Source organism: Leopardus geoffroyi, chromosome B3 (genome assembly GCF_018350155.1).
Source record: "Leopardus geoffroyi isolate Oge1 chromosome B3, O.geoffroyi_Oge1_pat1.0, whole genome shotgun sequence".
Lineage (NCBI taxonomy): Eukaryota > Metazoa > Chordata > Mammalia > Carnivora > Felidae > Leopardus > Leopardus geoffroyi.
The window spans coordinates 60,777,834-60,800,132 of record NC_059337.1 but is presented as its reverse complement, the minus strand read 5'-3'; the positions used below and the strand labels follow the sequence as shown (position 1 = coordinate 60,800,132).

At 40.5% G+C, this 22,299-nt stretch overlaps 1 protein-coding gene across 1 annotated transcript in view; it reads left to right on the top strand.

Annotated features, from left to right (window-relative positions):
- Positions 1–22,299, top strand: part of STARD9 (StAR related lipid transfer domain containing 9) — a 120,320-nt gene that overhangs the window by 4,632 nt on the left and 93,389 nt on the right. Inside the window, 2 exon segments of the mRNA XM_045448007.1 lie at positions 1,722–1,791; positions 3,414–3,530. Of these exon segments, the coding sequence (XP_045303963.1) occupies positions 1,722–1,791; positions 3,414–3,530 (187 nt within the window).

The window sequence follows — 22,299 nt, the reverse complement described above, 5'->3', positions numbered from 1 at the left end:
CAAATTCAGGATGTTTCTTTTCAGGCTGCTTTATATGAGAGAGTCATAGATGAATCCTCAAGAAAGGGTGTACTTAGAAAAAATTAGGTAATAGATTTGGAAAAGTTATTGCATGATTTTTTTTCTTATTTATTGTCCAAATTTACTACAGTATGTGTATTGCTTTTATAGTGGGAGGAGAGATAATAAAATGTACCTTAGAATGAAGAAAGTTAAAAAAATGTTATCATGTAAAATGTTAACAGTAAAGATGAAAGATTTTCTTTAGAATCATTGAGGGCCGATGAGCAGGGTGTGGTTTATGATCCTGGGGGACTAAGAGTATCTCAGGTGCCTTGAGTACTATCTAGTATAAAATGTGAAAGAAAGAGCATCAAGGCCTTGAGGAAATTTAGGTAACAGACATGTTACTACATGGGAGAGGGAAATTTCCCACCCAGGGCTTTATCCCAGACTCACTCACTGGTTTAAAAAAATAATCTTAGGGGTGCTTGGGTGGCTCAGTCGGTTAAGCATCTGACTTCGGCTCAGGTCATGATCTTACAGTTGGTGAGTTTGAGCCCCACTTCGGGCTCTGTGCTGACAGCTCAGGGCCTGGAGCCTGCTTTGGATTCTGTGTCTCTCTCACTCTCTGCCCCTCCCCCACTCACCCTCTGTCTCTCTCTCTCTCAAAAGATGAATAAACGTTAAAAAATAAAATCTTAAATGTAAAGACCCTTGTCTCACTATGCCTCTCCTCCCCTCCCCAAACTCTCAAGGTCACATCCTCGGAACCATGAGGAAGGATAAAAATGAGACAGAACATATTTTCTTAAGTTTCAGGTCCTAGGCTAGGAGTAATTTAGTTGATTGCTTTCATTATAGTGGGGGAAATGCCAATGAATTTAATTCTCATCTGCCATTTTGGCTTTCACTTCAGCTAAAAGGTCTTCATGTTATGAAAAAGGATTTCATATCTAGAATGGAGCATATTCTGTTTATTTTGGGCTTCAGGTGTATGGATCACTTGAATTAAGCCCCTTAAAGTAAATTTAGGGGTTGGTTGGTTATGTAGTGTTACTACATAACTGCTACATAGGAAAATTCTTGGGAATCTTAGCTCTCATTTGGATTTAGGAAGACAAAAGGAAAGGATTTGGAAAATGTGTTCTCAGCGTCTCAACAGAGAGGACTCCAAAACCCTTTTCATTATTATCTGTGCTCAAAATCCCAGAAAAAAATGAGAGGGGATGACTTGTGCTCTGAGCAAAGGGTACTCTGCAGAGTTTCAGGCCTGATTTCTAAGGTATGGTTAAGAGCCTAGGCTTTGTGGTCAGATAAATATGGATTTAAATCCCAGCTCTGCCACTACTTGATGTGTGAGCTTGGACAAGTTACATAATTTCTCTCAGCTTCAGTCTTCCATTTGAAAAAATGAAGATATGGTAGGAAGCCATGTCAGGAGGGTGTGTTAGCGGTAAGATTGCATAAGATGAAGCATAATATGACTGTACCTAATACAGTGCCTATCACATGGAGGGTGCTCAATAGTGGTAATTTTTAGCTCTTCTAGAGCCAATCTAATGATCCAGAGAAGCACGTCTGCCGGGGGACAGCTACTTAGGAGACAGCAGTAGGGAAACATTTTGTCCCAATAACGCTGGTCTCAACTTCCCTTTTCTTGATTTTTTTTTTTTTTAAAGCAATGTTTCTTCTCATATGAGTTTGGGTCTTTTTTCTAGGGAGACCAAAGAAGGGGGAAGAATTATCATGGAAGTTGAGGGCAAAGTGGCAAAAATCAGAAATTTAAAGGTAAGCCTGAAATTGTTTTCCTTTCTCTTTCCACTGAGGAGTTTGTATGATTACAGGGGCTTCTGGGATAAAGATGTGTTTAGGGTGGAGGATTGGGAGAGGGAAGAGTTATAACCTACTACAAAGCAAGTATAAAAATAAGGCAGGAAAGAAGTATAGGAATTGTGGCACGGCAGCCCAAGTTCTGTCAAATAGGGTGCAGATGTTTAGAAACTGGTTGGTAATTGTTTATGGGCACCATGGCCAGTTTAAGTCATGCTGGGTACATCTGTGGATATACTTAATTCGCCTGACCACGAGTTAGATTTTGTCCCAAGTCCCTCATTTGATATCACTTAATTTAGAGGCATTACTATAGATTTTAATATGCATCAGATCTCAGAATGGAGTAGGTCACTATCCTGGGTCTTGTTACAGATTTTCTTTCACAGATCTGACTGACCTTTGAGTCACAATTGGACAAACGCTGGGAACTTCCTCCCCCACCCCACACCCCCTCCCAGGGCTGATTTCCTCCATCCTATTCCTTCCTTTACCAGAACAGCGGAAGTGGAAGAGTTTCTTTCTTTCTGGGCCTTGGGGTGTGACGGAGGGAAGCTGGCCATGTGACTGCTGCTATAGACAGCTTGCAGGTAGTATTAAGCACTCCTGAGAGTGAGGAAGCTGACTTGCAGGAGTGAGGGTTATCAAGAACCAGGCCTTCCAGCCATGCCCACTCCTGTGATGTGATGTTTCCCTTGACAGCAGCTCTGGCCTAAAAGAGAACAGGACCTGCCAAACTTGCAACAGGAGCTCCCCAGGGACAAAAGACCTTTTATTCTCTGCTGTTTCTTATTTATGTCTCTGTTGCTTAAACACTTCAGGGGCTTTGTTCTGAAAGGTGAGACTTTTAGTTTTTAAGAATAAATCCTGGCCAGGATCAAACTCTAATCTGCCCCCTGCACACCTCCTTAGCTGTCTACTTCCTTGAAGTCATTTATCCACTAAAAATTTCTTAGTCATTCTGACAGCCTCTTTCTACTGTAGTTTATGGTGGCTAGTGCTGGGGGTTGTCCATCTTTGTTCAGAGTCTAAATATTAAATAGTAAGACATTTCTGGGAATAATACCATTCTCCCCAGTACCTGGAAGTCAGTGTGGTTCCAAGCTCTGGCTCTACCCTCATCTACCATGGGCAGTTGGGTTGGTCCTCGCTCTTCTGTCCATTGTGCTTCCTAATTCGCTAGGGGTGGATACCCAGAGACCTCTGTGAAAGGTCTCAGTTGGTAGACTGTCAGGCCCAGGCACCAAACTACACATGCACTCTTGGTATCCTTTACAGAAATGCCTGGAGAAAAAATGATAGTGATAAGAAGATGCTCCGAGAGGGAAAGACTTTCTCTCCTAAGCTGCTCTGTGCTTGGTTCATATATAGGCAGATAAGTGACAGTATGATAGGCACATTTAATTCTCCAGGGGTTTTAAATGAGGAAATGACAAAGGTTACTTTTTTTTCTTTCGGTAGATAACATAAAGATTTTCATGACCACTTTAGGTCTCTCTAGCTATAGCAGGGAGGAATCAGGTGGCACTGGCTAGCTTCTGATATTATAATAGAAAAGACTATCCTATGTTTGATTTTAGGTGGACAGTCGACCAGATGGCTTTGGTGACTCCCGGGAGAAGGTGGTGGCATTTGGCTTTGATTATTGCTACTGGTCAGTCAACCCAGAGGACCCCCAGTATGCATCTCAGGATGTGGTAATGTCATTTTCCCTCCACTCTCCTCAGTTCTGACTGGATAATTATTGGGAAATTAACATGGGGCCTGGCTATTTCTTACTTTAATATTTTGGTCAGAAACTAATGATGTTCTGCTTTGAGAAATAGTGGTGAGAGGCTTCGGTTGCAGAAAGAACAAAGGAAATGGGAAAAGACTGCTTGCTCAGGTCATGAAAGTTGGCTAGTGTCCATTTAGGCTTGGGCCTAAATGGGCAATATTCAGGTGGGTAGAAATCAGTTCAGGTAGTGTTCTACTCCTATGGCAGATAAATGGGCTCACCTAAAACTTGGCCTTTGGTATACACAGCAAAAGGACCCAGGAATCCTAGAGGCTAGTATCTTTGACACTCAGGCTTGTTCTTATGGTCCTAGGCTGAGTGTAAAAGGGCTAGACATCTAGTCTGGCAGCCTGCAAGGTATGTGAGAAGTGAATTCTATTGATCTGCTGAGGATTGGGAGGACCAGTCAAGGCCTTCCCAGCAAGACTGTCGGTCACCCTTCCTGCCTCTGGTAGTTCTACTTAGCTCTCTCACAAGCTTCTGAGGCAGCAGGTCTGGCCAGCTGGGTCTACAGAGCTTCTCTCTGTTTCTGTGAAGCAGCAGCATTGTCCTTGTTGGAGCACTGTTGAAGGTCATGCATTCAGTCCCTGTGATGGCCTGCAAACCTTGCCCCATTGAGTTTTATGACCACAGACAATAGCCCTCACCTCAGCAGTTACCAAGATACTTTCTATGAAAGTCCATCCCTAATATTAGAAAAATCAGTTATTTGGCCTTCTGTGGGTCAATATCATCATACCTACATATGAAAAAAACAGTATACGAATAAGTCCTTAGGAAATACCACTGGAAATGGAAATATTTTGGGGGGTAGTCTGGAAGAACATTGTCTATCAGTCTATGTACTTTTCCTTTATTGTTTGTTTAGTTTTGAGAGAGTGAGCACATGCGTGAGTGGGGGAGGGGCAGAGAGAGAGGGGAGCAGAATATCTAAAGCGGCCTCTGCACTGACAGCAGAGAGCCTGATGCAGGGCTCAAAGTTACCGAACCATGAGATCATGACCTGAGCCAGAGTCGGATACTTAACCAGCTTGGCCACCCAGACACCCTGTCAGTCTGTATACTTTTGAAGAAAAAGCTAAAGTATGTTTTCTGCTAAGTGTTTTAGTTTTTTGTGAACCTTTTTCTGATTATGACAAAGAAGCAATGTTATCAAGTTTGAGTGACTTAAAACATGAAAAAAAAAATATGGGGGGCGCCTGAGTGGCTCAGTCAGTTGAGTGTCTGACTTCAACTCAGGTCATGATTTCACGGTTTGTGAGTTCAGGCCCTGCATCGTGCTCTGCTGTCAGTGCAGAGCTGGCTATGGCTCCTCTGTCTCTCTCTCTGTCTCTGTCTCTCTCTCAAAAATAAACATTAAAAAAAAGAAGTTTGAGTGATTTAGAGTACAGTACTGATTTTTTGCCACTGCAGACTTCTGAGATGATTAATTTTAAAACATGGGAGTGTAATTCCCCCATTCTTCTCTTCTGAGGGGAACATGTGGAAACAAGACCCTAGACTACTGTGGGATTTGTTGTCTCTGTGGGCCCCTTCTGTTGTAATATGAGCACCCTATATTTGTAGTCACAACGTGTTTGCTGTAAATGCTTAGCAGAAAATGTCAGTGTGGATAGTATCTGGTCCCTACCATATTTTCTGTCCTTTGGAATATGAAGGCGCTGGCACGTCCAGGCTTTTCTTTTGGACCTTGATTTTTATCCTAGCACTCAAGCATGTATGAGGTATCTGGTTCCTGGTGTTTGTAACTGTTCTACTGACATCCTTCATGCAGAGGCAAGAAAGGAGCTGACTTTCAAATAAGAGGATGGGACTCCTTCAGCCTTTCACAGTTGTGACTGCATATGTGTCATAGAAGACAGTGGTCTTTATTAGCAGAAAGTATGAGCATTCTAATGGCTGTTTCAGTCCTGCCTGACTATAGCATACCTAGATATGGATATAAGAAAAGTTAACCATTTTGTGTAACATTTGATAGAGTAATAATCTGGGTCAGTGATGTTTGTAAACAAAACAAAACTGCGTATCTGTATCTACATATGTCTCAACAAACTTGGGTATAATTTAAGTGTGCATTTATATAACATAAGTATAAGAATAATCTGGTGGAAAGCCCAGAAGTCCATAGTGGAGGGGGTCATAAATATGATTCTTCTTCTCTTGCTTGGTTTGAAGTTCAATGGAAAGATCAAATGGGATTTGGACAGGAAGCCTGTGCAGAGAGATAAAACCAGTGTCCCCTGAGGTTTATTCTGACTTGTTTATTAATGTCTAAGGCCCTCATCAGTCCTGAGGGGAGTTAACCTAGGAGATAGTAGGGAAGGAGCCTCTGTCACAAGCTAAAGTAGGGCCAAATGTCCCTGAATAATGGCAGAACTCATATGCATATAAGTTGGTCGGAGAGACTCATTGCTTTAACACAGAAATTGGAGCCCAGACTTAACCCTGAGGTCACCAGGATAGAGGGGCAGACTGTCATAAAATTATAGGACATGGGGTGGAAAGAATTTTAATGTCATCCACTTCATCCTCTCCCAAAGTACAACATAGCATTTGTGATCATATTTTGGGGGTGGAGGTGAGAGGGGCAATTTTATTTTTATTAAAAAAATTTTTTTAATGTTTATTTATTTTTGAAAGAGAGACAGAATGCAAGCAGGGTAGGGGCAGAGAGAGAGGGGGAAACACAGAATCCAGAGCAGGCTCCAAGCTGTCAGCACAGAGTCCGACATGGGGCTCGAACTCATGAACCATGAGATCAGGACCCGAGCTGAAGTCGGACTACTTAACCAACTGAGCCACCTAGGTGCCCGGGCAGTTTTACTGAAGTATAATTTAGATACAGTAAAATTCACCTTTTCAGTGTACAGTGTGCAGTTCTCTAAGTTTTGACAAACACGATTGTGTAGCTTATACTATATTCAGTATATAAAATAGTGCATCATTCCCCAAATCTCTTTATGTCCCTTTGCAGTCAAACTGTTCTTACCTCTAGGCCCTGGCATCTGCTAATCTGTTTTCTGTCACTACAGTTTTGTCTGTTTCCAAATATCATGTAAATGTAATAAAATAGTATGTAGCCTTTTGAGTTTGGCTTCTTTCAAATAGCATGATGTATTTGAGATTCACCTCTGCTGTTATGTGTGTTATCTTATTCTGACCTTGAATCAGAGTTACTTAAATCATCTTGGCCAGAAGGAATCTTGTGGCTTTGGAAACACTGATTCTAACTCCAAAGAGCAAGGGACCAAGTCCCTGTAAGACTGAGCCCTCTTCATCCTTGGCTCTCTTCCTGTTGTGAGGAAGCACTGTCCTTACCCACAAAAATACAGTACTGATTTCAGAATATTCAAATATTCTGAAAACGTTCCCCCACTGGCTGTAGGAGGATTTTGAGCAATATCATAAGCCATTGCTTGATAGATGTTGGCAAGAATGTCATCTATTAAGTGTCGGTGCTGCCTCATCACAGTCTCTTAGAATGTTAGAGCTCGAAGGGAACTTAGCAATCATCTAGGCCAGGGCTTCTCAACCTCACTACTATTGATATTTTGACCGGATAATTGTTTGCTGTGGAAGTCTGTCCTGTGCACTGTAGGGTGTTTAGCAGCACCTCTGGCCTCTACCCTCTAAATGCCAGTGGCAGTCCCAGTCAGGAAAATAAAAAATGTTTCCAAACCCTTCATGTTCCAGATACAGCTGTGTGATTTATATGGCATTATATAGGCAGTTAAGGCCCAAGTGGGACCGGACCCATGCTTCTTATGGTGGTCTTTTCATTGCACTGTACTCTTCCACCTCCCTGTTTTTATATTTATTTTATGATCTGAAAAGATAGGTTCAAGATTAGCATTTCTTAGTGTTTTAGCGCTTCCTAATCTTTAGTGGTGACACGCTTGATAAATAGATCAGGCATCAACAAACATGGGACTCTAGAGAACAAGGCACTACTGCAAGTTCTAATGAGAGGCTGCTTTATTTGTTAAATATCTATAGTTTCTAAATGTTTATCATTCCGTTTGATCATCTCCCAAATCTGTTTAGTCTATCCTATATATTCCATCTTATAGATAAGGAAACTACAGTACATAAATGTTATGAGACTTGCCCAAATCACTTAACCAGTAAGTGGTGGAGCAGGGATTCAAATCCAAGACTGTCCAATTCTAAATTGTATGTTAGCAAGTCTCATGGACCCTCAATGTTAAAGTCTCATTTAGTCTACTAGAGACCTGGTCATCTCTTCACACATATTATCTGATTTAATCCCTTCAGCAGCCTAAAAGGTAGAAGATTTTATCCTTTGATAGTTGAGGAAATTTAGGTTTAGGTTACGTGATCTGGCCAAAGGTCACACAGTAAGAAATGAGTCTTAGATTTGAACACAGGGTTATCTGAATGCAGAGTTCATATGATTTGCTACAATACAGTATAAAAAGAAAAACAAAAGGGATATAGGAAAAGGAAGAGATGGTAAATTAGGAAAGAAAAGAGATGGTGAAGAGAGAGAGAAAAGACTGTAGTGAATGGGCAGCAGTAGGGGATCATACCACCTGTCTTGTCCATTACCCTGTGACCTTGGTGTCATTAGCTTCCCGTTCTAAAGGCAGGTCAGCATTGGTCTAAATTGTGTTTTTAGTGTTTGTTGATATTTGGACTTGTAGTCAAGGCTTTTCTTCAAAGTGGGCCTACATTTTATCTGTCTTGAATCTGTATTAAAGTTAATCCAGTTTCTGAAGTTAGACTTGGGTTTGAATTCAGGCATAGCCACTGATTAGCTGGCTGGCTTTGGACAAGTTACTTAAATTTTCTGAGTTCTAGTTTCTTGAGCTTGAGTTACTGTGAGGAGGAAATGAAATAATTAAGTTCCCAGACCAGGGCTTGGCAACTGCAATTTGATAAGGGGGTTCCTGAGTACTGTGGCTTGGTTCCCTATGGTGATTACCCTATCACAGTACAAAGGAAGTGAGGCTCAGGCTGCTAAGAGCTGAACTAGACTTGAAAATCTCTTCTTTGAATCTTGTTATGATCCCTTCTGGATCAGGTTGCTGCACTTGGAAAATTAATTTCCCTTCCCTTCCTCCTGGTCAGGAATATCTGTTGGAGTGGGAGTCCTCTGCTCAAGTGTATTGTGTTTGGATAATTTTGTGTTTGTAAAAATTTCCATGAAGAGCTTTAGCTCAGCTTTACCCACAAAGGACTGTAATTGGCTGTCAAAACAAGTGCAGACTGAGTCAACAGAAAGCACGTCCAGGAACAAAAAGCTACCCAGCCCTTTGTGGAAAGCAGTTGCTCCTATTCTCCTGGGAATCTTTATTTTAAAATGGTCAGTTATTTGGCTGAAGCACTTGTATCTTTTCCAGATAAAAAATCGTGTGAGTGTGCAGGAGATTTCCTCCTCCTAACCACTGGATCCAAAACTGAAATTATAGCAGCAATGTGATTGTGCTTTTGTTTTTATAATATTATTTAATCTCCACAGTGCACTGAATACCAAACAACACACATAAGTACATCCATTGCCTACCCTCAAAGAGCCCCAGAGGGGGTGCGGGGAATGTGTGTGTGTGTGTATGTATTCCTCAGAATTTTCTTCATGCAGAATCATGTCATCTGTGAATAAAGACAATTTGGCTTCTCTTTTTTTAATTTTTAAGTTTATTTATTTTGAGAGAGAGAGAGAGAGAAAATCTCAAGCAGGCTCTGAGGGAGCAGCACAGAGCTCCATGTGGGGCTTGATGTCTCAAACTGTGAGATCATGATCTGAACTGAGATCAAGAGTCAAATGTTTAACCCACTAAGCTACCCAGGCACCCATTGCTTCTTCTGGACTTTAGCTTGAGGATGTTAGAAACTTGGAGTCTTCAGAGGAAAACCTCACATGCCCCTAAAAATGATGAAAGGACTGACTACAGGAATCAACAGGAAAGCCACTATCAGTATAGTATACCTTGTATGCATTTGCATGTGATTATTTAATGAAGAAATGTCAGTTCAGAGACGGGACAACAGAGAGGTAATAATAATGTTTAAGTACAGAACATGATGATTTTAACAGTTTATGAAGCATTAAACCAGTTGGTCTTCATTTCCATTAGTACAAAATAGAGGATTTCAAATTAAATTGTAGCGGATTGTATGTAATTAGGGCATGAAGAATAACTTGTGCAGAGTTTTTGAATCCTTATATGTGGTTGCTAGATATTTATACTTTAGAATTCCAGAATGTTGAGGGGTACCTGGCTGGCTTATTCAGAAGAGCATGTGACTTTTTTTTTTTAATTAAAAAAAAATTTTTTTTAATGTTTATTTATTTTTGAGAGAGAGAGTGTGAGCAGGGGAGGGGCGGAGAGAGGGGAGATACAGAATCTGAAGCAGACTCTAGGCTCTGAGCTGTCAGCACAGAGCCCAACATGGGGCTTAAACTCACGAACTGCAAGATCATGACGTGAGCCGAAGTCAGGCACTTAACCGACTGAGCTACCCAGGCACCCCATTTTTAAATTTTTAAAAATGTTTATTTATTTATTTGAGACAGAGCAAGTGGAGGAGTGGCCAAGAGAAGGAGAGAGAATCCCAAGCAGGCTCTGCACTGTCAACCCAGAGCCCAGTGTGAGGCTCTCACTAACCATGAGATCCTGACCTGAGGCGAAATCAAGAATCAGTCACTTAACCGACTGAGCCCTGAGCATGAGACTCTTGATCTCTGGGTCATAAGTTCAAGCTCCACTTTGGTTTCAGAGATTACTTAAATAAAAACTTTAACAAAAATATAGAATATTGATATTAGAAGAATGCTAGAGACGATTCAAGATACTTATTTTAACGATGAAAGCCTAGAGAGACAAAAATCAGTTACGGGATTTTTTTTTTTTTTTTTTCTTTTCGGCTAGTCCAGAATTGTCCTTAATGTTTCAGGGAAGTGCCTGTTGCTTATTCTAGTGATGAGGGTCATCAACTGCAGCACAATGGTTCCTGCATGGCAGAAAATAGGCTGCTTAGCAGAATCCCAACGAAAGCTCTTGTTCTTTAGAATGTTTCTGTTCTTGGCTCTGTACTCATTCAAGTGAGGAAATGGCACTATTGCCATCTAGTAGCACGGGGAAGTATTGAGTGCCTACTATGGATTCTCTGATGTAACTGGGCTGTGATTAGATACTGCTGGTACAGAAGCAGTGTTTCTCTCTGGGGACCCCAACTCATTATAAGATGAAGACAAATGATCTATTACTTCCTCAGAACACAAGTAGAGTGAGGTAGAGAAGTGGACTATGACCCTCACTTCTTTGATGCATTACTTGTTTTGTATCTTCTGAGCTTGGAGTGTGAATGAAGGCTTTGGGGACAGAGTAGAGAAGGTGGAAGAGTTACTGAAACTGAGGAGGGACCTTAGAGGGGCAAGAAGAGGGGAAAACATGAAGAAGAAACTACAGTTAAAAGGAATTTGAGAGTTTACAGAGGGGGAGATGCTGTTAGGATTGTACTGTTCCTTACAGTAGGTATTATTATCCCCATTTCAGAATAGAAACCGGCTCAGATAGTTTGGATACCTTGGTTTAAGGTCCTACAATCAAGTCAAAGATCCAGGATTCAAACCCTTGACTGTGTGACTCCAGAGTCCAAGGTTTCGAATGCCATGCCACACAGAGCTGCACAGCTCTATTTCTGTATTTCCAGTGTCACACAGTTTATTTTTTTTAAAGATTTGATTTATTTAATTTTTAAAGTTTATTCATTTATTTTGAGAGAGAGAGAGAGCAGGGGAAGGGTAGAGAGGGAGAATCTGAAGCAGGCGCTGCATTACCAGTGCGGAGCCCAGTGTAGGCTCAAACCCACAAACTGTGAGATCATGACCTGAGCTGAAGTCAAGAGTTGGATGCTTAACCCACTGGCACCCCTTAAAGATTTTATTTATTTATTTATTTATTTATTTATTTATTTATTTATTTAAGATTTTATTTTTAAGTAATCGCTACACCCATTGTAGGGCTTCAACTCACAACCCTGAGATCAAGAGTCACATGCTCCAGTGACTGAACCAGCCAGGTGCCCTCAGTGCTGCACATTTGAAATGGCCCATCAATGGTTATTGGATTAATTATTCAATTTATGGTTCAGTGGGTGAAAGACAAATTAGGACTCTGCCTTCTTGAATCTTGCTACCTGTTTTGAGAAGACTTGCGGTTTACTTAAGTTAGAGAACCAAGTACTCCTATCAGTTTCTCTGGGCATCCCTTTTCCCTAAAGCATGTATGTGTTAGGGGAGCTGAGGAGCATGTGGGCGTCAAAGCATTTTCTCATGAATATTTGCAGAGCTGTGTACATTCCATCACTCGTGCTATTTCTTTCCAACCAAGATGGAGCCAGAAGTAGAAGGGAGAGAAGTTTATAAGAAAAAGCCTTTTTGTGCAATAACTGGATGAGGCTGTGCAGGCACAAGTGGGGGAAGGGAGATTATCATGAGTGTTTCATTTCAGTATGTTACCCCTGCCAGCAGCACAGCTGCTCAGCTACATAAGCATCGCCATGGGCTGGATTTTAAGGCAATAAGGTCATTCTTTTGGCTTCATCTGACACATTTTTTTCCTCTCCAGAAACTTGATTATGAATCTTTAAAGAGTAGCTTTCAGACTTATAAAAATCTGAGGAACTGGGATCCTTGAAACTTAATGTTTGCTGCTGGTGCTGGATGCCTGTACAAAAACTAGAGAAATCTTTAAAAAAAAAAATTTTTTTAACATTTGTTTTTTATTTTTGAGACAGAGAGAGACAGAGCATGAACGGGGGAGGGGCAGAGAGAGAGGGAGACACAGAATCGGAAGCAGGCTCCAGGCTCTGAGCCATCAGCCCAGAGCCTGACGCGGGGCTCGAACTCCCGGACCGCGAGATCGTGACCTGGCTGAAGTCGGACGCTTAACCGACTGCGCCACCCAGGCGCCCCTAGAGAAATCTTTTAAAATGCAAAAGCTTGATGGCATTTTTTTTTCCTCCCCTGTGAGCCAAGGGTAACAGAAATTTCTGGTACTGTCTGGGTCCTTGAGTCTAGGCCGGAGAGAGAGGTTATCTGTAAGGGTGGCATGCCCAAAGCTCAACAGTCACTTGCAGACATGGGGCAGCCTAAGTATAAATATAAATAGGGTTCCTGAGACAGTTGTCCTTGACATTACCCAGAAGTTCTCTTGCTCCTGTGTGCAGTGCTGACAAGTCGCCCCATATGTGCACTCCCTTTACATTTGAATTTGTCCTGAGTTTTAAAGGATCGTCAATTAAATCTTTGAAGAAGAAAAGTGTGATGGTGATGATTACTTTGAGAGGTTTTTTTTTTTTTTTTTTGTACTTTGAAAGTTTTTGGAAAAACAGATTTACAAAATCATCTAAAGGAGGGGATATACAGTAAACAGCAGCCCTTTGAACAAAAGTCTACCACAATAGACACTCATGTACAGGCGGACTGATAATGGTAAGCCTCTCCAGAGGAGGCCACCTGGTCTGCCTTGCCAGGTGCTAAATTCTCTTGCACATACATACTTACACAGTAAGTCTGTGTCCAAGCAACCTCTCAGCACCATGTCAATGGTCCTCTGTTTGGGGGAGCCAGTCCAGCTGACCAACAAAAGGCCCCTTCTAAGTACAGTGTTCTGAAAAGGGTTCATGAAGTGTGGAAAAAGAAATGGGATTGGTTTCTCCCTAGTTTTATACTCAGCAGAAAGCAGATGACTGCATAAAAGTGTTGACAAATTGATTAGTTTATTAAAATACTTTGCTATAAAGGCAGTACAAGCTAATTATAAAATGTGCAAATAGTAAAGAAGAGTATAATGTGAAAAGTAAAGAAAACCTTCCCCTTCCAGGCCTCCCCTCCTCCCCAAGTCTTACTCTAGAGGTAACCACTGTCTACAGTTTCTTTGGTATCCTTCCAGACATTCTGTAAACATAAATAAGTATGTATTATATAGCCTTTTAAAAAGGTGGAGTTTACACTATACATACTATTTTTCAATGTGCTTTATTCTACTCAGCTTAGGTTGGCCCTAATTTATTTGCTATGCATATGGTTCTACCTCGTTGTTTTAGTGCTACATAGAATTTGATTGTATAAAGGTATTAGAGTTTAACTAGTTCTCTAGTAATGGACAATTGGGATATTTCCAGGTTTCTTCTGTGATACACAATACTGGAATGAGCATCTTTGCATTTTTGCAAGTATAACTGTAAGATGCATTTCTAGAAGTGCTGTTGCACGTTCAGAGAGTTTGTGCATTTCATTTATTTATTTTTAAATGTTTATTTTGAGAGAGGGAGAAGGAGCTTGCATACATGAGCTGGGGAAGGGCAGAGAGAGGGAGAGAGAGAATCCCAAGCAGACCCCTCGCTGTCAGCGCAGAGCCTGACATGGGGCTTGATCTCATGACCATGAGATCACGACCTGAGCTGAAACCAAGAGTTGGATGCTCAATCAACTGGGCCACCCAGGCATCCCAGGGAATTCGTGCTTTTTAAATTTCAATAGATTTTTGTCTAATTGCCTTCTAAAAAGATTGTACCAGCTTATACCCTTAACAGAATACCCTACTGTATCCCTTGTCAATACTGGGTATTACCAAACTTTCTAATCTATGCCCATCTACTACTACTAAAAATAGTATCTTGTTGGCTTTGCTTTTCTTTCATTATAATTGAGATTGAGCATCTTTTCAAGTTTCTTGGCCATTTTTGTCATAATGTGTTCATATATTTTCCCCGTTTTTCTATTGCCATGTTCATCTTATTTGTAAGAGTAGTTAGCATATTAAGGAAATTGATCCCTCTGTTTCAGATGGTGGAAATATTTCACATTTTTACTTTTGATTCTGTTCATGGTAGTTTTTTTTTTTTTGTCTTTGTGTATATGTCTTTTTTATTTTTCATTGCCTCTTTTTTTTATTTTAAAAAAAAATTTTTTTTTTCAACATTTATTTATTTTTGGGACAAAGAGAGACAGAGCATGAACGGGGGAGGGGCAGAGAGAGAGGGAGACACAGAATCGGAAACAGGCTCCAGGCTCTGAGCCATCAGCCCAGAGCCTGATGCGGGGCTCGAACTCACGGACCGCGAGATTGTGACCTGGCCGAAGTCGGACGCTCAACCGACTGCGCCACCCAGGCGCCCCTCATTGCCTCTTTTTTAAAAAATATAATTTATGGTCAAGTTGGCTAACGTACAATGTGTAAAGCGTGCTCCCTTGAGCCACGAGATAATGACCTGAGCCCCACATACTCACATTATGTTTACCCAGCACATAGCATATGCCTGACATACAGTAGATAAACATTTGTTGAGTGAATGAATGCTGTTGCTGCAACCTTGTAGCCCAGGATACTCAGCCTCCTTCTCTCTGGTTAAAAATCTTCATGCCCCCAAATTATCTAAAGTGAAAGTATCTATCCTCCCTTTTCTGTTTCTGGAATGGGAGTAATGACATGGCCTCTATCTGCTGGGTATCCAGAATGTTCTTGAGGCCACTGTGCCATTACACAAAAAACAGAACAAAACAAACAAACAAAAAAAACCCTGTGATTAGCCTCCATATCCCTTGGAGTTTGGAGCAGCTCAGAGGTGGAATGTGGGAGTCTGGCCTCCTGGAACACTTGGAAAGATGGACATTCTAACTTCCTCTTAGCTTCACCCTGGATGGGCACCACCGAATCCATTCAAACACATCTTGTACGTTTTTATTCTTGCCTTACAATCTTTGCTTAAGCCTTTCCCTCTGACTAAAATGTTTATCTCCTGTATGTCAGGCATATGTTAGGTGCTGGGTAAAAATAATGTGAGTGTGCAGGACTCTCAGGTCATTATCTCACGGCTCTTGTGTTCAAGTCCTGCATCAGGCTCTGTGCTGACGGCTGAGAGCCTGGAGCCTGCTTCAGATTCTGTGTCTCCCTCTGTCTCTGCCCCTCCCCTGCTTGTGTTCTGTTTCTCTCTTAAAAATAAATACATTAAAAAAAGTAAAAAAAAAACAAAAACAAAAAAACCCCAAACATATTGTGAGTGTGTGTATTTATAAGAGACAGAGTTTTGCTCAGTTTTTTCTTGTTTCTGTTTTGTTTTGTTTTGTTTACCTCTGTTGATATAGCTCCTTTTCTGCAGATCAGATTTTGAGCAAACCTAATGTCTCACTCAAATCTCCTTTTCTAGAGGTTCTAATAGGCTGTAGTGCCTATATCATCTTTCTGACTTCCTCACTGTTACTTGGACACGACTGCCTTTCTTTGTTTCCAGACCCTGAGCTTGGGACCATGGTATCTCCATTTCTACTGACTTCTCAGCAGCCTGCCCATGGGGCATCATACAGATGTATCTGTTCTTGTTCCAGAATAGTAGAAGTGTTCTGATTTTATTATTTAAGGTACTTTCTTGTAGAAAAATAGCCTCCCAGGAAAACATTGCTGGTTTTTCCTTCTGGATATGCCTGTTGAGGTTTACTAAATACTGTGCATATTCAGATGCCTCTGTACCATGAGAGCTAGAGGACTTGCTTTCTACTCTGGGAATACAGATGTAGAGAGTCTAGGGCTGTTCTGCCTTGCCTCTCAAAGTGTATTGCCTAGAGCTTGTTAGAAATACATTTTCAGACCCAACCCAAAGGTGCTGAATCGAAATCTGCATTTTAAAATGTTTAGTTTTGAGAGAGACAGAGTGCGAGCAGGGGAGGGGCAGAAAGAGAGGGAGACACAGAATCTTTTCAGATTCAGGTCTGAGCTGTCAGCGCAGAGCTGGACACAGGGCTCGAACCCACCAACTGGTGAGATCTTGACCTGAGCCGAAGTCAGACGCCCAACCTACTGAGCCATCCAGGTGCCCCTCCAAATCTGCGTTTTAAAGAGATCACCAGGTGATACATATGTGCCTGAAAGTAATTAAAATTAGAGAAGCAGATTTAGAACGTGGAGGTGTTGAGGTAGAGCTGAAGATGCTGCTGGCCTGAGGACTACACTTTTAGTAACAAGACTGTAGAGTATGTCATACATTCCGCTTTAATTTATACAAATCTGAATAGATGACTACTTTTCCCAAGGCCTAGTTAACTGTGCTTTTGTTTGGGCTATAAAATGTGGACTTCATTCTGACTGAAATTTCTCTTACAAGTCTGTCTGGTTGACTCAAGAAAGAAGCTGTGTTAGACTCTCTCACATCCACTTACATAACTACCATTTCAGGCAAACCTTGATGACTTTTGGTTTAGTGGAACAGATTTTATATTATGTGATTTAAATATCCTTGATGAAGTTTTGGAGAGATGGATGGGGAATTCATAGAGTCTGGAGCCAACGGCCAAGAAAGAATTCTTGAAGACATCTTTGGTGCAAAAAGGTGATTTTATTAAGGCACGGGGACAGAACCCCATAGGCAGGAAGAGCTGCACTGTGAGTGTGGGGGGTGACCAGTTTATCGAGTTGGGGTATCTGGAGGGAGTTTCCAAAGAGACTTTAATATGCTAAAGACTTTACTGGAGGCCTAGCTGTTTTTAAGCTACAGTTGTTTTTCCCTCTAGCAAGGCATTAACATTAAGACCTTAGGGAGTTCCTGGACTTTGCCCTATTGATAGGATTGCCTTTTTCTGGTAGAGATTCTCATCAGTTTGACCATTTGTTTTTTGTCCTTTCTTGTTTTTTTTGGGTGACCAGAAGTGTCATGTATCCTACATGTCCCACCTGGGCATTGGGGGTGTGCTAGCTTGTGTTTTGCCCCCTATCTTGCCTCACACTCCCTCATCAGCCTCAGTTTCTTTACCTTTCAAGAGGGAGCGGTAATTCCCCCACCTACCAACACTATAGGAATATTGTTAGAATAAAATGAAGTATTAGGCTTGACACGACTTTGGAAAAGAGTAGAAACACTAAATAAATATCACTTGTTATTATTACTAATGCATTTCATTATCTATTGTTCCTTTTTTTTTAAAATATTTATTTATTTTTGGGAGAGAGAGAGAAAGAAAGAGAGGGAGAGGGAGAGGGAGGAGGGAGGGAGGGAGAAAGAGAATGAGTAGGGGAGGAGCAGAGAGAGAGGGAGACAGAGAGTCCAAAGCAGGTTCTGCACTGTCAGCACAGAGCCCAGCATGAGCCTCGAACTCATGAATGGACTGTGAGATCATGACCTGAGCTGAAGTTGGACCCTTAACCAACTGAGCCACCTGGTCGCCCTTCTTTCTCTGTTGTTTATGTACCAAACAAGACAGTCTCTCTGCTGAGTTCTATATGTTGCCAATGAAAGTATCTTCTGCTCTTAATTCTTTAATAAGAATATTTTTCTTCTAAAAATACTGTATTAATTTTTAAAAATAGGTAATATATGCATATGGCAGAAAAAAAAACAGTACGAAGGACATATAGTGAAAATTAAATCTCTTTTCTATCTCTAGCCAAACTCTTTCCCCTATACTGAGGCAACATTGTTATCAATCTCTCATATACATATTCCCAGAGAATTCTATACAAGTATAAGCATATAATTGTATATTTCTTTTCTTTAAAAAATTGGAGCATACACATATTATTCTGTATCTTGCCTTGTTCAGTTAATATATCTTGGAGACATTTTCATATCCATATATAATTATGTCTTTTTTTTTTTTTTTTTTTTGATGATCACATAGTAACCTTCTATGTGAGTATACCCTAGCATATTTGCTACTGTGAACTTTTAAGCTATTTATATCTTTATAGTTACAGTGAATTTTTTTGTAGGCAGCATATGTGTTTTCCTAATCAGACCATCTCTGTACTTTAATTGGGGCTATTTAGACCATTTTCATTTAGTGTAATTACCAATACAGGTTTGACAATCATTTTGTTTGTTTTCTGTTTGTCCCATCTGTTCTTTTTTTGTTTGTTTTGTATTTTGTATTTTGTCTTTTGTATTCTACCTTTTTTTGGATTGGTATTTTTTATGATTCCATTTTATCTTGGTCGATTTATTAGCTATAACTCTGTTTTGTTAGTGGTTGCTTTAGGGTTTATAGTATACATTTCTAACTTACTGCAGTCTACCTTCAAGTGATAATATACTACTTCCCCCGCTCCCTTAAATCAGGTACATTAGAATAGTTCTTTTTCTCCACTCTCAGTCTTTATCCTATCAAGTCATACACTTTATGCCTACCTATGTTATGAACTGTATTATATATTAACATTTTTGCTTAAGCAGTAAATTATCTTTTAAAGAATGTAAATAAGAAAAAAATCTTATATATTTACCCACATAGTTACCAGTTCTGGTGGTCTTCATTTCTTTTTTGGATCCATATTTCCAACTGGTGTCCTCTTCCTTCTGTCTTTTAATGTATTCTTTAACTTTATTTTAGCTATCATATTTTGCAGAGATGGAGACTGTGTTTGATTTATATCCCACAAACTATATAGCATTATGACTCGTGTCAGCAGATGATTCACATTGTTTTGTGATTTGCTCTATGGACTCTAGCAGAACAAATTTTAACTTAGCATTTGTCTCCTAAACCAAAGGCAGCCAGAGCCTTTTTCAGGCATAGTCAATAGTATGCTGTGGCTTCTAGATTATGGGCAGAAGGCTTTTCCATATATTCTAAAACCAAAAAAAATCAGAAATTGATAATTTACTCTAACAGTTTAGAGCATTTCCAGATCTTGGCTGTCCAACATCCTTGTTGTTGCTTGCTGTTCTTTCTGAACTGCATTTTTGGGGATAGGAATTTAGTCTCCTATTTTCTTTTTCAGGATCTGAAGTTAGGGGTGGTCACTGTGGTATACTGGCTCTAATCTGTGATTTACATACATCTACATAAGCTCAGCTTCCAACAAAAATAGCCTTTTTGGAGTTCTGAGTTAGTGTGAGGATGAAGAGGGAACAATATGTTTATATCTTTGTTCTGTCTACCTCTACTTGGTTGGCTCCCTTTTCTTTTTTTTTTTTTTTTTTTTTTTAAATTTTTTTTTTCAACGTTTATTTATTTTTGGGACAGAGAGAGACAGAGCATGAACGGGGGAGGGGCAGAGAGAGAGAGACACACAGAATCGGAAACAGGCTCCAGGCTCTGAGCCATCAGCCCAGAGCCTGACGCGGGTCTCGAACTCACGGACCGCGAGATCGTGACCTGGCTGAAGTCGGACGCTTAACCGACTGCGCCACCCAGGCTCCCCGGTTGGCTCCCTTTTCTGTTACCTCTCCCTTAAACTAACATTCAATTTGATGTCTTTTATTTGTGAAAGCTCATTAAGTTCATATAATATGTGATTATTTTTAACTTATTCAATAATTCATTCAATGTATATCTGCTGAAAAATATGCCAAGAATTGTATGAGTCACTGGAAATAACCAGTAAGAACTGGACACTGTAGTTACCCATTAAAAATTCATAACTCTTTTTTTCTTTTAAGTTTATTTTGAGAGAGAGAGAGAGAGAGAGAGAGAGAGAGAGAGAATCTCAATCAGGCTCCATACCACCAGTGCAGGGCCCAGCACAGGGCTCGATCCCACCAGCTGTGAGATGATGACCTGAGCCAAGATCAAGAGTAGGATGCTTAAACGACTGAGCCACCCAGACACCCTGAAAATTCATAGTTCTTGAGAGAGACAGATAAATAAAGAGTTAATTCCTTCATGGTGTGGTAAATACTATAATATATTTTTTAAAAAGTTTTTTTTAAGTTTATTTATTTATTTTGAGAGAGAGAGGTGACAAGTGGGGGAGGGACAGAGAGAAGGAGAGACAGAAACCCAAGCAGGTTCTGCACCATCAGTGCAGAGCCTGACTCAGGGATCAAACTCCCGAACTGTGAGATTATGACCTGAGCCAAGATCAAGAGTCGGACACTTAACTGACTGTGCCACTCAGGCGCCCCACTATAATAAATATTTTAATCAAACATTTGAAAAAACTTAAAGAGGGACGTAGGGTTTTTTTGTTGGAGAGGGAAAGGGAGGTTGTCAAAAAATCTAGTTCACAACAGGATTGATATATTCTGGATTGAATAGGATCTAAACCTAGTAGTTCTCTTCCAAAGGTAGGAAGAACTTTTCCTCTTATGACTTGAAAGTGGTGCTTCACATACATAGATGTAGCTACACAGCTTGGTGAGTTTCCAAAAAGACCAGAGACTTATTCAAGTATCATGACCATTCACTAATTTTAATTGGAACTCCCTTTGGATTTCATTCTAGATACCATTTAGTCCTATAATAAAATAGGTATGTGAATTATTAGATTGAAGCTGGCTATTTAGCATGCTAACCTGATGTATGATTAGTATGGAGGGAGCTGGATTCAGTGAAAACCTCTCTTATTTCTGCAGGAAAGGCAGTTGATGGTTTCTCATTTTTCAAGTGTAAGTCATAGTGGCATGAGCTATTTATAGACTTACTTCCTCCCATAGACCGAACACAATAGAAGCCTGAAATCAAATGGTGACCAGATGTGCTCAGGCACCCCTCAGTTTGTATTTAGAAGTTGGAAAAGGCAGAGCTCCTGGGGAATTGGTCTCTGGGCAAAAGCAGATGGACTCACTCATAAAACCATCCTCCATATACAAACAGCCCCTTACATCTGGTCCCCAGGAGTGGAAGAGGTAACAGAAGAGTGTGTTAAACTCTTTTTTTTTCTTCTCTTCCTAGAAGCGGGGGATATTCCTTTGTCAGTCCTTTTATTGCTTAGCTTTTATCTCAGTAGCTACACAGTTAGACAAAATACAAATACTTTATGGGGATATGTGTTGAATTGATGTGGGAGGAAGAATTAATACAGCTTGCATACAGTCAGTATAGATAGTGGTTCTCAGCTCAGATAAGGAGATCTGAAAGGAATGAGAACCCTTAATTACTTTTTTCCCCTTTACTATTCCTCTACCATTAAACTAACCCCATCTTGTTTGTGGTGGTGGCGGTTTGGTTTAAAGCACAGACATGTAGTGGTTTCTGATTGGTGCTGCTTTTCCTTTTCTCCCACATCAGAGATTTTAAGAAAATAGAAGCAACTCTCTCTTCAGTAAGCATCTGAAAATATTCATATGTAGTTTAGAGATTTGGTTTCAGGGTTTGGAAAAGTTTTATTTGATTTTGGAAAATGTTTTCATGACCAACTTGCTTAAGTGTGAAATGAGAAAAAAAAACACCATTTCTTGAGAACCTATTCTGTTCCAGGTACTGAACTGAGTCCCTAACTTAAGATCTCATTTGCTCTTCACAACAACCCTGCAAAGTGGGTTATTATCACCTCTACTGCAGAGACATGAAAACTGAGGCTCAGAGAGGTTAGGTAACTTGACAACAGCCACACTCTTAAGAGGTGGAGCCCTGGTTGAAACCCAGATCCGCTGCCTTCAAAGCCCTTGTTCTTTTCACTACACCCTGCTGTCTGCTATGTGAGCTAATTCCTCCTATGTGCTTCCGTCTTAATATTTGAAGTATGATATGAATTAGCTGACAGTTAGAAAATCTTGGGCTGTTCCTGGGTGGCTCAGTCAGTTGAGTGTCTGACTCCAGCTCAGGTCATGATCTCACAGTTAGTGAGTTTGAGCCCCACATTGGGCTCCCTGCTATCAGCAGTGTGAAGCCTGCTTTGGATCTTCTGTCTCCCTCTCCCTCTGCCTCTCCCTTGCTTGCTCTCTCTCTCTCTCTCTCTCTCTCTCTCTCAAAAATGAATAAAGCATTAAAAAAAAAAAAAAAAGAAAAG